At 42.5% G+C, this 16,486-nt stretch overlaps 1 protein-coding gene across 1 annotated transcript in view; it reads right to left on the reverse strand.

Annotated features, from left to right (window-relative positions):
* ext1b (exostosin glycosyltransferase 1b) overlaps positions 1-16,486 on the reverse strand; it is a 127,616-nt gene that overhangs the window by 25,542 nt on the left and 85,588 nt on the right. The window contains exons 2-5 of the mRNA XM_039820047.1: positions 15,815-15,908; positions 12,439-12,546; positions 7,812-7,931; positions 2,552-2,684 (exon numbers count right to left, since the gene is read on the reverse strand). Coding sequence (XP_039675981.1) covers positions 2,552-2,684; positions 7,812-7,931; positions 12,439-12,546; positions 15,815-15,908 — 455 coding nt within the window. The remainder of the gene's footprint in view (positions 1-2,551; positions 2,685-7,811; positions 7,932-12,438; positions 12,547-15,814; positions 15,909-16,486) is intronic.

A 16,486-nucleotide genomic window follows, 5' to 3' on the forward strand; every position in this document is an offset into this window, starting at 1 on the left:
TTAAAAAAAAGTAATCCGTTACTTTACTTATTTTACCCCCTATGGAAAGTAACTTTTTACGTTACTCGTTACTTTTACGTTACTTTTCAAAGCAGGAGTCTCTGGCAGAGACTGAAGTTAATTATACAAAAACTATCTTTGACCATAAAGCCAATCTATGGTTTATCAGTGAAGTGTCTGACCTACACTGCAGACTGGATTCTCTACTCAGAGTGATGGCTGATTGATTATAAACGAGACCAGCGTGGGTTGAATGCACATTAGCAGGTCATCGGTGTTACACGGTGTTAGTTAAGCCCGAGACACACCAAGCCAATAATCGGTCGTTGGACAGTCTGGCGAGATCAGTGACTTGAGTCTGTTCGGTGTGTCCCGCGCCTTCATCAGTCTGAGGGGCTGTCGGTCTTCTATTTTGGCCGACCTGACATGTTCCGTCGGAGGCAGGGCAGTCAGAACTCACCTGGAAATGGCGAGCGGAATGAGCCTGACTAGAGTCTCTCAAAATCTGACGAAAACTGACCTGAAATGAAGACAGATTCAGCAACTGCATTGCGAATGTAATGTCTGTATCGACTTGTAATGTTGCGCAGCCACGATGGTCTGTGCATTGTGGTAGACACATGCAGCCTCTTTTCTGGAAATCCTTGCATGTCCGTGCAACCGACACAAGTCCACAGCGGACCGCTGCGTGTAGCCCATGTATGAGCCCATCTCCACCGCATCCATCCGTGAGGTTGTCAGCTTTGTGTCTGCCTGGCTCAGAGCGCCGTCCAGCAAAAAGCCACGAAGCTTAAAACACTCTCAAAAGTAAGCTTCTCGCTTGCCATGATTACTCTGCTACCAGCCTCTGTCACGTACCGTGTGGAGCTTGTGAGAAGGAAGTGTCGCTGTCAAATCTGTCCCTGGGAAAAGTAACGATGCGCCGAAATGAAAAAGGAACTACGTTTCGTTACCACATTTTCGGTAGTACTTGCACTACTTTTTACCCGAAAAAAAGTAGTTATGTTACTGTACACCCAACACTGCATGCAGCTTATTTTAAATTTTGGATGCATGCTGTTTTTTGTCTTTAGCACCATTCTCAGAGGCTTTTATCACATCCTGTATCAGCGTATATTACACATCTCACCAGCTAAATGTTTATGGTAACACAAAGGGCCGACTAACACTCTTATGGCTTAATGGGAGCAAATCCCAGGAGAAAGGTTACAATAAAATCTTATGGAAAGCTTGGAAAGAGTGGAGGCTGTTATAGGGTGTTTGGTGTTTTAAGCCCCCAACGTCATATTAATACCCATGGTTTTGGAATAAGATGTCCAAACATTATGTATTGGGTATAATGTTCTGCTGGGGTCCACATACTTTTGGCCATGAAGAGTGTATCAATATATGTCTTGGCAGTTTTGTTTTATGTTTTAATTTACAGTTATATAGCTTAAATTACCATTATGTTGACTGGCATTGTTATTGGTATTTTGGATTATAAAGTTTTATTGTTCAACTGTCTAATATCTTTACTTAAATGTGCCTTTATCACAAAATATTAATAATGCAACAAAATGAATAGTCAAATATACTGTATACTGTTATGTTTATTTATTATTATTCTCTAGTATTCATGTTAATACCAACCTAAAAAATCCAGTAATGTTTCAAAATGAAAAGTCCATGTAACTAAAGCAATAAAAGCTAACTTTGCTCCCACTGTGTGTGTGTGTATGTGTGCATATGCATATTGGAGTATGTGTCTTGTTATTGGCCTTTTAGAGAAAAAGACGAAGTGTCAGTTGGAAACAAACTCCGCTGCACTACTGCTTTGATTTTACTCAATTACCCATCAGTGACAAGCCACCTTGTCTCCTAAAAACCCATCCGTGTTTAATTACTTCATCTCTGACAAACAAATAAACTTTCCGGGGTTGTAATCCATGCCTGTCACCGTGCCCATCCATTTTAATATCAGCCCTCCACTCCGGGTGCTCCATCAACTGAATTTGTTCCCTCGTACTATCGCCGTCTCTGCATGTACGAGTGTGTGTGTGTGGATGTTTGTGGCAGTTCTGGATGATGATGGAGTGAGGGATGCAGAGGCTCCCGGGTCACAGATATGTGGCGGGGGAAAACTCGGCGCTGCTGAACCGTAGCAGAAGGAATTGGCCTCGCAACAGCGGTAGCACCAGTAGCAATGCTGACTCAAAACCCAATGATGGACGGGCTGGTGTGTCAGCACGGCTAATACAAACATCCGTCAAGGGCCCATTCCTCCACTCCACTTGCTGCCACACACACACCACTGGAGGAGGGCAGTATATCAGGGGTGGAGGCCATATTTCACAAGCTCCAAATCCTAAGCTGGACCAAAATCTAGTGATATTCCGGTGCAAAAATTTTGACTAAATATTTGGTGCTGGAGTGACGGATTGAGAAGAAACTTTTCTGACCAACCTTTATGGATGAGTTCATTGCTACACAGGTGTGTAGAAGCGTTATGTAACAGCACTTTTACAGTTTATGACGCATCTCTGCTTCTGTGTTTGTCTGTGTTACTGACCCAGTGTGGCGTAGTAGAAGGGGAAGTCTCCCAGGTATCCTGAGTACTGCGGCAGGGCGAAAAGTCCCCCAGGGTGACTGTTCCACATCAGGCTGCTCCTGGAGCCGTGCTCAAACACACGGTCCTGGATGATCTGCAAATGGAAAGAGCAAGAAACCCACATTAGACTACAAATAAACTCCTTCAAAACCTTATCTTTAATTTACATTTAGTATCGAGGCCGTTTTAAACAGTTTTTCCAATTGAAAATGTTTTTTTCCTCCAGGTGAACTTGTTGACTTCAAATGATTGTGTTTTTGCTAAATTATAAATAGGATAATATGACAAAATGGACAACTAATTATGGGAAATATGAAAGTGGACTAATTCAATCTTCTTTGTTTCTTCGTAATTCTACTACTGCTACTTCCGTCTATTCTGTGCGTATGTCATTAAAGAGCGATCTCTCTTCTGTTGCTGAAGTTTCTGATTTGTTTCTGTTATAAGTTTATTTGTATGGAGTTTTGCCTTTTCTGAACCAAGGATCTAAGGATAGAGTTTTTCATATTTTTTTAACATTTTGGGAAAAATTTGGGATTTTGGACTACATAAATTAAACTTGGCTTGATTGACTAACTAAAAATTATGCTTCAATGTCCTTCCATAAAGTTGGGGGAAATGCAAGAGGAAACTGAATAGCCAAAATCAAAGCAGTAGAGGCTGACTTTTAGTCCCAAAACACTGGATCCTACAAGTTCTATAACATAACCAATCTACCAAGACATCTACAATATTCAATAATAAACAGTTGAAGAAAAAGAAGTTACAGATTATGCTGATGGTGACAAACGGTGGATGAAAGAAGATCTAACTTTTAAGTGTTTTAATGGGGACTTGAAAGGAATTCACAAAGATCTGTGTTGCTTTGACAGCCACAAAGAAATTAAGGGGCACACTAACACCAGGATCAAACTCATGTCATTTTAATTACAGCAGGGTCTCTGTATTCTTCAAGCCACCCTGCTTTTTGTGAGGCTTCCTTTTCAGTTAGTTAAAACAAACACAAAAACTACCTTTAAATAACATTTCACTCAGATCTCAGAGGACTGAAATCTGAAATATTTGTGTTGATAAAGGAACACGTTTGCCTTTCAGATTATTGTGGGTGAAATATTAAGGATTTGATCAATGAGCCTTGTAATCACACCTATAAAACATTTCACAATGCAAAATTAGTTTTCACACAAAAACGCCAAGAAGCAGATAGTCATAAAATGTGAATGAATATCAACACAGCTAATGTTCCAACATCCAATAACCCCATTTCAATTTAGAATGGTTATTCAAAGGCCAGTCAGTGTATTAGAGCAGGTGGAAAACTGTCATAAAAGTGAGTCTGCGGGCATTAGATGGAAGTTAGAAAGATGGCTGTTTCCTTGGTATCACCTCAATAGCAACAATTGGTCATGTCAAGAGTGAATCACTGTTGCACAAAGCCGAGCTGTGTAATATTTCCCTAGCAGACAAAACAAACTGATCAGCAAGTCAAAGGCATCTGTGCCAGTCCTTTACACAGACAGAGGCCATCAGAGAGAGAAAAAAGAGCCAAACACAGACAAAGTCATCAGCTGTATTTAAACACCAGTCAGTCAGGCCTGCCCTGATCCTTTCTGTGCCCAAATAGAGCAGTCAGTCAAACGGTCAGATGGGACAACGGCCACTATTTTCCTCAGCTGCAGCCCCCCGCCGGCCTCTGCTGAACAGGCAGAGGAAAGAGATATTGCTGCTGTGCCCTTGAGCCATACTAAATTGCTGCAGTAAAACAGACACAGGTTTGTGGCTGTGTTTTATGGCCACGATTGAATTGGGAGGTGACGGCTGCTGGCTTGGCAAACTCAAAAGGATAGATGTATAGAAAGAGGTGAAGAGAGTCTGGTGGGCGATGGCTGAGCAGCTGATAGCTTTTGAATTGTAAAAAGTTAATAATATAGCTGGAGGGGGCTTACTGTAATAATATTGACAAAGAAACATAAAAATTAATCACAGGGAGGCGGGGATGTGAAGAGAGAGAGAAAAAACATCACTGGGTGAGTTTTTTTTGCTTTCCCCAGCTTTGTCCCTGAGGGCAGTCGATAACCATTTGCCTGACCCGAACAGATTAACTTCGAAATCAGTTAACTTCTCTATAAAAACACTGACTGCCACCTTAAAAACCCCGAGCCCCTACACCTTATGAGGGGCAATTTTGCTCGCTTGGCTGCAGCTCCTCCCCCGTCGGCAGCCCTCAGTCGGGACATGATGGACGACTCAATCTCACCTCGGAACAGCCACAATCAACCAATTAGAGCATGATAGATAAATCCTGTTTCTCTGGGAGCACACTGTGAGCTCGGCTTTAATAGGTGAGTTTAATAGGTGTACCAGCAGCACAGATTTGGCTATATTGACCTTGTGATTGGTCGAAACGCGACCGTTTCCTGACAGGAAACACTGCATGAAAGGTTGAACACATATTTACTGCTCGCTTGCCATCTCTGCAAACACACGCACCTGTGTTTGGAGTAAAAGGCAAGTGATTTTGTGAATGTTTGCGAGAAGGTTCAATCTGTCAAAATATTGCAGGGTGTGCATGTTTTGAATGTGTGTGTGTATCAACACAGATCTGCAGTGAGGAGGGGGGGCAGGCCCGACACGATGAATAAACCATGTCGCTCGTTATCTCAGGGGCTGCCACGGCAACGCCATTTACATATGTCACCCCTTCTCCTCTTCACCCTTTTTCCCACCACTCTCCTCACCCTTTTTTTTTTTTTTACAGGACAGTCAGTCAGTCAGGATTAAGTGTTTAGCCCTTTGCTGTATTCAACGTAAACACACCCACTCACAAACACACACTGAGTCACAAGCATTTGCCGTGTCACCTTGCTCTTTAGTGCAGAGTGACAACATGTCAGCAAGGTTATGCCTGGGTGGTGCCATGTGTACCTGGGCTGACACACCTTGACATATGGAGATGTGTTTCTGACTCTGCCTGTGTGTGTGTGTGTGTGTGTGTGTGTGTGTGTGTGTGTGTGTGTGTGTGTGTGTGTGTGTGTGTGTGTGTGTGTGTGTGTGTGTGTGTGTGTGTGTGTGTGATAGCGCACAGTGAGACAGGGCTGGATAACAAACAGACCAGAGATGAAAAGCTAGCTAAAAATCAGACTAGATACTGAATCCACAACACATTGCGCGTCAAGTGTGTGGGCACTTGTGTGTATTTGTGTAGAAAAGTCAAATTCAAATGTAAGATCTGGGAGGTTATACTTTATAGACGGGTATCTTGCTCCGAGGCTTTAGCAACACGCGGTAAGAGAGGAAATCAAATGCGTGATGGGATACTTGGGTGACAGAGGAAGCAAAAAGAAGAAGAAGCCATTTGTGACCACAACGTGAACCTAGCAGTAAGCCCAAGTGTTATCCCTGTATCTATAAACATCTTGTTTAAACTGAATAATGAGGGTGGGGGATTGAATGGATGAATAGTTTTTCCATTCACAAATTTTTCTAAAGTGGATTTTTCTTAACAAAGTGAATGCCCATGACATAAAAAGGTCAGAGGAAGGAGGGAGGCTTCTGAACTTAAAATGATACTCCACCGAAAATGTGTCTCTTTAGTGTGAAACACTTTTTGTTTTGTCCTTTACCAAGAACAGTAGCTGTGGCCAACATGGATTGGATGGATTCCAACAGTGACTAGTTTTCACGTATTAGTTTTCAAATTATTAATCTATCCTTTAAAACAGGGGTCTTCAACGTTTTTTAAGGCAAGGACCCCTTAGCTGAGAGAGAGACAGAACAGGGACCCCCTATTACATATATTGTGAAATTAAGTTGCATATTAAACTTACAATAGAATAACGTGTGGGCAGCCTAAAGCCTTTATACATACCTTTTTAGTGCATAGATTACTAAGCTATTAAAATAATAATTGTTGGCATGATTTTATACATTCAATCCTTACGACTGAATGTATCTGTGAATGGCTATTTTAGTGACTACCTAAAGGCTGTTTAATGCTTCTGCGTCAAATCGACGGCGTACCCCGCAGACCCCTCTACGTCTACGCCGGACCCTACGCCGTAGCCTGATGTGCACCCTTCGAAAAATGTAACTACACGTCGCAGCGACGCACATCGCAGCGACGCACGTCGCTCGGCCGTGGCTGGGTAGCGTTGGATTTCCCACAGACTCATTTCCTGGTTCTCCTTCTCCATAAACAACAGGAAATCAAGAAGAGGGTTAACTTTTCCTGCTAAAGATTTCCCACTGTGGTCAGAAAGGGGGGGGGGCACTTTGTTTCTCTCACTATGACTCTAGAGTCGCTACTCGTGCCGAAGCTAATCGCAGTCACTCTCTCACTTCTCCCTCGCTCTATCACCCACTCCTCACACACACACACACACACACACACACACACACACACACACACACACACACACACACCTGCGCACAAGTATAAACATCAGGCCACTTACGTAGGCTACGGCAAAAGGAGCCTCCGCAGAACCCTAAAACAGGCTTTACATATAGGCCAGTAAGCCTATAATCAGTGGGGCTTTTTCACAAATAGGCAGATTTTTTTTAAATGACAGTTTTGAACACACAAATCATAGAGATTGACTATGGTGATGTAAGATATGTTACAGGGGCTGTTTGAGAAGTTTATATGGACTTTTAAAGAACTAAGAAACCACATAAAAACCTTGTGAAAACTCCTTGAAACATATGTTACTATTGGAATCCACTGAAAATGATCACAGCCTGGGGTGAGTGTTTGATACTCATAAAAACAGAATACCACTCATTGGTTTGGATTCCCCAAACTAGCTAGCAAAATGTTAACAAACTATACCATCTAATGATGAATTTTCGCATCTATCAACAATACTATTATAGAAGCTGTGCTCATATGCAGCATCAGAGAAGTGACAGCCTAAATGCAATACCCTGTTTCGCCCACTTTGAGTAAAACAAAAAACAGCTTCTGACAAATTCTCCGTTAACATGTGCTGTAATGTCTTTTTTGCTCTTTGTAAACGACACTATCCACCCTTCTATTTTGCTTTTACCCTTGTACCTTGTAGAGATCAAAGAGAGGCCTGAGAATAAAGCCAAGATTGCAGAGTGTGCTAGGATACTGCAGCCCTCCTAGAGAAAGATTGATGATGGAGGAGTAGGAGAGAGGACGGCAGAGAGGCCAAAAGTGTGAGTGGTTGTGTGCACGTGTGTCTTGAGTCCTCACCTCCAGTGTGGTCAGCACTATCTTTTCCACAGAGGAGAAGTAGGCCTCCCAGAGGAACTGAGTCTGCTGTCTGAGGGACAGGATCTTATCCTGGTGGATGGAGCGCACTGTGGTCGGGATCTGCAAATGACAAATAGCAGTCAGTCAGCATTCAGCACTAATCTGGGCCCTAAACTGTGTTGACAGGAAGATTAAAATTGATCCCAGAGATACACTCATCAACAGATAAAGCACATTAAGGTGTGGACGCCTTGTGAACGGTATGCTGAAGCAGATATTGCAAGTTTCTGGAGTAACAGCCACAAACATTTTTTTGTGATTTAGTCCAAGTCTTAGGTGCTCTCAAAGCAATTCTTAAGACAAGTCTGAAGTCCTTGAGGGCAAATCCAAGATGAGTCACAAGTTTTAATAAATAAACTGCAAGTCAGTTCTTTGAATGTTGACCATTTTGCTTTTCAATGAAAATACTAAGGGGGTGTTTCCTGTTGCGGTCTTTTTTGTGTGCTTTCGTTCCAGAATATTACAAGGTCAAAAGACAAAAAACAAACCTGTTGTTTCTCAAGCTTTTAACCACATCATGTTTCTGCCCCCATGTCAGACCAACTGTTATCACGTGACATATTTTCTACACTTGAGTCACGTGGTAAAAACTAAACTACGTCCACTACTGAGCAACTCCATCTGCTGAGGAAGGCCACAGCATGGGGGGTGGGTCAAGAAATTAACTTTCAAGCACACTTGAGATGTTTTTGCTCCCAAGTCACGAAGGTCTGGTGTCACAATATTCAATTAAAGTCAAGTGTTAAGTCCTCATTATTTTTTTGGTTTTGTATATATGAAACAAACAAACAAGATATTACATGTTAAAGGTGCTGTAGGTAGGATTGTTTGGCTAAGTCCTGGATCTTCCAGGACTTAGCCAAACAATTTGAACATCAATAACTTCTCAGTCCCTCCCCCCTTTCCGCTAAAGCCCAAAACGGTCTGCTAAGCCCCTCCCCCCACAAGGGAGAATGAATGTGTGTGCATGAGCAGTGATTGAGACGCAGTGATTGGTGCATCTGAACAGGGAGCAGTGGATTTTTGCAAATCGCACTACAGGCTGTAGGTGGTACCAGAGGAGCTGGATTATTTTTTTTATTTACCTGCTTGCCTGCATGTAGTTCTACTGGAACATAGGGTCAATTTCAGCAAATATGACAGAAAGTTAGTTTTTAAGTCTTACCTACTGCACCTTTAAGTAGGGAGCTTTAGATGTGCTAGTAGGCAGATTTAGTTACCTTTGGACAGAGCCAGGCTAGCGGTTTCTCCTAGCCTGGGAAACCCTGACGAACTTCCGGGAAATTTGAGATTTGCTCTGCAAGTCTGTCTGGCGAAGAGCCCATCCAAACCCATTTCCAATGTCCCCAAAATCGAGGCACCAATCACAACCGCTGAGGCGGGCTTTACACCAATCACAACCGTGGAGGCAGGCTTTACGCGACGAGGATAGCGCAGCGACGGCGAGCAGCTTTTTGTTTACATTCAACATGACGGCTATCGAAGCCGTGCTTCACGTGCTCGGCCATGACTGGCGACCGGGAGGTCAGTCAGACATATGCCGATTCATGCCGGTCAATGCTACAATTAACTGACAACATAAGTTATACGAGTTACGGTACAGATCCACTTTTGCGACATGAGTGTCGCGTGGTGTTGCGACGCCTCCCCACATTTGTACAATCAGTTTTTCCTCCATTTTTGCAACGTCTAGCAGAAAAAGGATCCCACGTTCTCCCCGTCTCCTCTGTGCTCTATTTCTATTGGATAGTCGCGTCGCGTTCAACGGATTCATTTGCATAAAGCTGGGCATCAGCCAGCTCTTTGACGCACTACATTTTCTCAAATGTAGCTGCGCCTTCCCGGAATGCTTTGCGTGCATGTTGAAGTCGCTTGTCACCCATAGGAATAGAGTGGAGCGCGACGCGACAGAAGCGTCGCACGGACAGATGGATCAGTTCTGACGGTACAGATCCACTTTTGCGACACGACTGTCGGGTGGTGTCGCGACATCATATAGCCATGGTTGATGCTCCACGCCCCTAACCAGCAGCTGATTGGACGAACACGTGACGTGGGTGTAGCTACTCGAGAATTTCAACAGAGTGTCATGGCGGCTCGTTGAGAATACGATCTCGTATTTTACAAAAATAGTTCACCAAAATGTGTTTCTGAAAACATTTTAAGCGAGAAATAGGCCATGCAGTTGCTGAATATGTCGTCATTTCAGATCAACAAAGGTCAGTTTGAAAGATTTTCGTCTACTTCTACTGGATAGTCGCGTCGCGTTCAACGCGATTCATTTGCATAAAGCTGGGCATCGGCAAGCTTTTTGACGCGCAGCATTTTTTCAAATGTAGCGCTGCCTTCCCGGAATGCTTTGCAGGAGCGTTGAAGTCGCGTGATCGCCACCCATATAGGAATAGAGTGGGCCCGACGCGACAGAAGCGTCGCGACGGACAAGTGGATCTGCACCGCGCACGCGACAATAACGGATGACGGCCCATAGTCTCTTTTCTCTCAACTTTTCCGCGCGGGTGTGGCGCGGTTCCATTCCGCGGTGTGAAGCGCCGGGTCCGCTTTCTCGCATTACGTAGGGGTACCTCGTGAATTAACCTGCAACATGTCAGCTGTTTGGAAATTCTTCAGTGTGTGTGCAGAAGATAACAAGTTTGCAATATGCAACAGGGCGTGGAGGGACGACACCAAAAAACAAAATTACATTGTTTTTTTGTTGGATATTGGATGTGAAAAGTGTTTCCCGAATCGTTGGTCTGATTGGTTGAAGGACTATCCAATGCGCCCAGAGGCATTTGAACGGCGTCCGTTGGTGACGCCCCTTTGGAAATGAGCTGTCAATGAACCTTTCCCAGACCCACTCTCAGTTACAACCATAGACAGTCTATGGTTACTGTCACTACCCAAAATGAGTAGAGTGCAGCTTTGAGTTGCGCATGCTCAGATTTAAACGGTTTACGGCATAATGTGTCATACCCGATGTTAGCCGAGTCAGACCGGCTTTGGTCGAGTGCAAATGTGAGTTGCGCATGGTCAGATTTAAACTGTTTACGGCATAACGTGTCTTACTGAAATTTGTGAAATCTGTAAAATAATAAACTTTTCTCTTTACATACAATAACAGAAGATGGAAATCATTTCTAAAACGTTTTAGCTATTTATGATTGTTTGACTGCTAACGTTAGCTAAAAATGCCATTAGCATCTAGTAGGCTAGCTACTTGATTGCTAACGTTAGCTAAAAACGCCGTTAGCATCTAGTAGGCTACTTGATTGCTAACGTTAGCTCAAACCGCCGTTAGCATCTTGTAGGCTACTTGTCGCAAAGTGACGCATGCGCAACTCACATCTGCACTCGTCGCAAAGTGACGCATGCGCAACTCAAAGCTGCACTCTACTCATTTTGGGTAGTGACAGTTACAACCTGAGAAGGGTCTGATGTCAACCAGGCTAGGTTTCTCCCTGTTTTCAGTCTTGTTGCTAAGCTAAGCTAACCATCTAAGATATGGGAGTGGTATCAATCTTCTCATGTAACTCTCTTCCAGAAGCGTGATACCAAAATGTCAAACTTTTCCTTGAAGGTCTACAGCTCTGGTAGCAGTTTTGTTTGCCAAGTCCACCAAATTCCTTAGTATAGGGAGCAAATTATGCTATTTGAAAAGGTAGAGTCCCAGAGAAATAAAATAGTGTTTACAGACATATATTTGAGGGAATGAAGTACACAACACAAGGAATTTACAAAAATAATGGCAGCAGCAACTATCAGTGATCAAACAGTATTAGGGAAGAAAAGCTAAAATGCTGCAGCAGTGTTTGGTGAATGCTTTTTTAATTGTATTCAAAGAGCTGTGTAGTTTAATCCGTATGTGGTTTATTCGTCATAGTAAAGGAGGGGATAATTACAAATAAACAGCTTTTTATTCACTCTTTAGTAAATACTGCCATATCCTGCTAACATTTTTATTGAAGTCAATACACTGTATGTGCAGTACTTTTTTCCTGGTTTAGATAGAGTAATAACTTTGACTGTACAGTACAAGTATCCCACATTTAGTGGAAAACATACATCAATATATGTACTGTATGTTGTATGCATACAGCCCATCATATTGCTGTAAAATACATAAATCCACAGAGAGATCCAGGATGGCTTAGACACACTGGTGCTACACAGAGTTATAACACTCAATGTCAAACACTATTATTACACACTTCATTCAAATTAAGATTTAATGGGCATATAATTACTTTCCCTCCATGAAGTTCAAGCAATTCCAGACAAATCCATTTGCTCAGTCTATTTATTCGCCCTCTCATATAACAATGTGAGGCTTCTAGTGGCATTTTCAAGCAGTCAAGGACATGGTATGCTGCTTGCATTTTGCTTAGTTGTCAACTACTCCACAAAAAAAAAAAAACATGACAGGATTTTGGGGAATATAAGTGAAGAATGTCAGAAAAAAGGTTTTGTTTTCAGGTGTGGGGCAGCTGCTGGTTCTCTGTCTAGTATAGTTTTCAGATGATACACAGAGGCATGTGGTTATGTGTGAGTGTTGTCTGCGGGCAGTTACCTGCAGCAGGAGCCTCTCGTCGCCGATCACTGCGGCTGTGTTCCAGTCAATGATCTCGGAGAAAGGCAGCTCCCAACCGTTACTCAGCATCACCGGCACACACGCAGCCTGACGCACGCGCACGCACACGCGCACACACACACACACACACACACACACAACAAACACACACACACACACACACACACACACACACACACACACACACAAGTTTGGACATGATCCTTTACAAACACAATCAGAGCTACAGCTAAATCATGACTGCTTTGCTACATATTGATCCGGATTATTAAAGCTACACTATGCATCTCTTTTCATATAAAAGCTGCACTGTATTATAATTGACCCCTTTGTGTTCAGGCCTAAATTCCCCATATGGCAGAGATTGGATTTTCTTTGACTTTCAGGCCTCTTTGGTGCAATGTGTATATATCACACAGTACATAAAATCAGTAGTGAGATTCGTAGCAGTCACAACAATGATACACGCAGCAGAAAGCCCATTAATGTCTCAACAGATGCCAACTTTATCAGCTGCAGACTAGATGAGGTTTCAGAGTAGAAATCACATAAAAGGGCTGAACTTTAACAACTGAGAGGGAAAAGCAGCTGCTTCAAATTTGTCACTCTACAGGTTTAATCACAAGTATTAGCCATAATTATACAAGAAACACTTTTTGGATTGCAACTTGACAAATGTCTAAATAACAGAAATGTCACTATTAATGGAAATGGCAGAATTGCAGTATGCACTGAAAAGCTATATTAATGTATTTTGGGGCACTTGGGGGCAGCAGAAAAAGCTGTAAACACAACATTGACACATTATCACCTTATAAAGTTGATAGTGAGAATGTTCTAGCAAACATCACACATCCAGCAGACACAGAGCAACATTATCATTCATTTGGAGTCGTGTTTCAGGCCACCTGAGGAGTGTAAGTCCAGTATTCATTCTCATTTTAGTTTTGTTTTTGGAATTATCTGGCTGCTTAGCTGCTAAATACTTTACTATGTTCAGCAGCCTTTTTGCTAACTTTGTGTGTCTGCTTTTTGGTGCTGAACAGGTAGTGCAGTGGCTTTTACCCTGAAAACAGCTGCCTGCTGCTGGAAATGATTGATGAGAGCAGTGGGAGTAAAACAAAACATTAACGCTGCATGCTTTAAAACCCAAACAATTAGCTTTAAGTTGCTAAAACGCTCAGTAGAGGTGAGGGGAACTGCAGCATCTGTTGCTCTGTAGGTTTATTACTTTGAACCATTTCACTATACACATAGTCATATGACCCACTGGTCATATGAAATAAAAATAACTGCAGCTTTAATTCAAAGAATTCAGACTTAGTGCACAAATATGAGCTCACATGTAACCTAAAAATGCATACATATTGCTTTGATCATAGATACAAAATTTGAGATCAAACATGAGCTTATTAACGCAACGCAGCCTGGCAATCAGATAAACAGAAATAAGCTTGAACATACAATCTAGATAAGCAGGCAGGCAGGCCAGCAGGCAGCATATAGTCACAGATAGTGAAGAATTCAGTACAACGATGACTGATATGGATGTGAAAAAAACATTTGTTGGAGAGCAGATCACAAAGAGTCTAACATTCTGGATTTATATAAACGAGAAAACATTCATTCACTCTGCTGTAACCATTGCATGCACAAAAATATTTTCTTAATTATGTGCTTAATAGTAAAATCTGAATCACGTATGACCCTGAAAATCAAAGAAACAAACCACATTTTGTCAACTTGAATTGTTTTGATTTAGTGAGAACCCTCACTCGGTGTATGGCCTTCTTTTTTTTTTTACAGCTACACTTCTTGACACATCAATATTAAAATGGTAACTTCAGGGGCTGAAAAGTTAATTACTCAAAGGAGGCGAGCAGGAGGAATGACAATGAGAGGAAGAAAGGGGAAATAAAAAATATCAAAAGGCAGAAGAAAGTGGATAAATAGATTAAAAAAAGATGAAAAGAGGGAGGTAGTGAAGCTGAATGTGACCTTTGGCAAAGGAATGGTACAGGGATGGAGGGATGAGAGGAGAGGTAGACGGAACAGCTGGTGTGTGTGTGTGTGTGTGTGTGTGTGTGTGTGTGTGTGTGAGTAAGTATGTGTGTTTGTGTGTTCGTGGTGGGAGTTTGATGTAATGACGGTCCTGTCACTCCCAGGTCATAAAGGTGTCAGCTAAACCGCGGACGCACACGCACACACGCGCGCAAACACACGCGCACGCACGCACGCACGCACGCACACACACACACACACACACAGTTGACCTCTTTTAGCTCATGCAAAAACCAATGCCTGTAAATACTCTCCCTCCGTCTTACTGTAGACGGTGCGAGTCAATAGATGGAGTGAGTCAGACAAATGGAGAAAGGACAGGAGAGGGCATACAGTATATGCTAGTGTATGTGTGTGTGTGTGTGTGTGTGTGTGTGTGTGTGTGTGTGTGTGTGTGTGTGTGTTTGTGTATGGCAGCTGATAGTGAGATTAGGGTGCACTCTGTAGACGGTAAGGAGAGGTAAATGACAGTGCAGTAGTAATGCGAAAGAGTGCAGTGCAGTTATAGAAATGGATGAACAGGGGAGAAAAAAAGAGATGTGAAGTGTGTAGATTTCAAGAGGTTTGAGTGAAGAGGAGGTAAATGCAGATCCAGTATTAGAAAATGACTAGATGGGAAGAATTTACCTCACAAGGTGGTCATACAGTGTGGTGAGGTCTTACGGCATAGTACGTGTAGCAATTTTAACTTAATTTACACTTAACCTTGACAAACTATTATACTTAAAAGTGCAAAAAACTCACAATTCTATCTTTTTTCAGGTTTTCCCTGATATTCTTACCCTAACCTTTACCAATCTCACTCCTCATGCCTAACCAATGATCAGCCAGAGGTGGGCCATGCCTTCACACGTCCCTCCGGACCATCCAATCTAGCATCAACCATTGTTAAACTACAAACTGAATCAAGAGTTTTTAAATACATCTCTATTATATACGTTTCACTGTTTACAATCTTCAGGCAACAATTTGACAGTTTATCTGCAAAATTCATTCACAAAATCTTACAATATAAAAAACAGTTTAGAGGCAGGAAGACGCAGCACATGTTGTCAGTGAAAGTCTTATTTGTTTAACATTAATCAGACTAATAGCCTGAGAATTAAGGTGGCAATGATTTGGTGATCCTTTAATGCTGGAGGTAGCACCATTAAAACACATGCTAAGTGGGAGGTTTGAGTGTGGGATGGGATTCTTTTTCTTCCTGGTAACATCGCTGGTGGACATGAATTTGCAGCACGTGCAGTGCTTTCTCATAATGGGGTGTGTGTTTATGTGTGTGTTGCTTGTTTACCTGCAGCGCCTCGAGGAAGCGAAAGGAGCCCAGTCGTCTGCCGCGGGGCACCAAACAGAAGGTGGAGTTGTGAAGCATCTCCTTGTAGTCGTACCTGCAGAGACACGACACACACACACACGATGAGTTTACTGACATAAGCAATAACATGTTATTTACGGCAACATGCTTAGAAAAATGTGTGTAATTGTAAGGGATACATACAGTACATGCATCACTGTTACTTGTTGTAATGAGCTATATAATTAGCAGCCCACTCTCACTCAAAAGCGTACAAATAACACGGGTTTACTGTGAAAATACGTGCAATATGTACGCTAAAGTAAAATTGTGCGTACAGTAGATACGTGGAGCGCTCCAATTACAGTAATGGAAACCGCTGCGTTTATAGTATAAAGGGACGTGGGACCGTGTAAGGAGGTTGGTTGGGGTGGTGGATGGGTGAAACACAGGACTTTAACCCAGGAGACCGGGGTTCGCGTCCCGTGTTTGGCGATTTTCAGCATCCCGTGTTTTTTTTTTTTTGTTAGGCCGTTTATTAGCGTGTTTATGTGGCGCGTTTTGCGACTTTGTTGTGTTTTTTTGTTAAGCCTTCCCCAATGTTTCTTCCCTAAACCCAACCGTTTATTAGCGTGTTTTTGTGACTTTCTTGTGTTACTAAAGCCTTTCCCT

Source organism: Perca fluviatilis, chromosome 13, assembly GCF_010015445.1.
Source record: "Perca fluviatilis chromosome 13, GENO_Pfluv_1.0, whole genome shotgun sequence".
Taxonomy (NCBI): domain Eukaryota; kingdom Metazoa; phylum Chordata; class Actinopteri; order Perciformes; family Percidae; genus Perca; species Perca fluviatilis.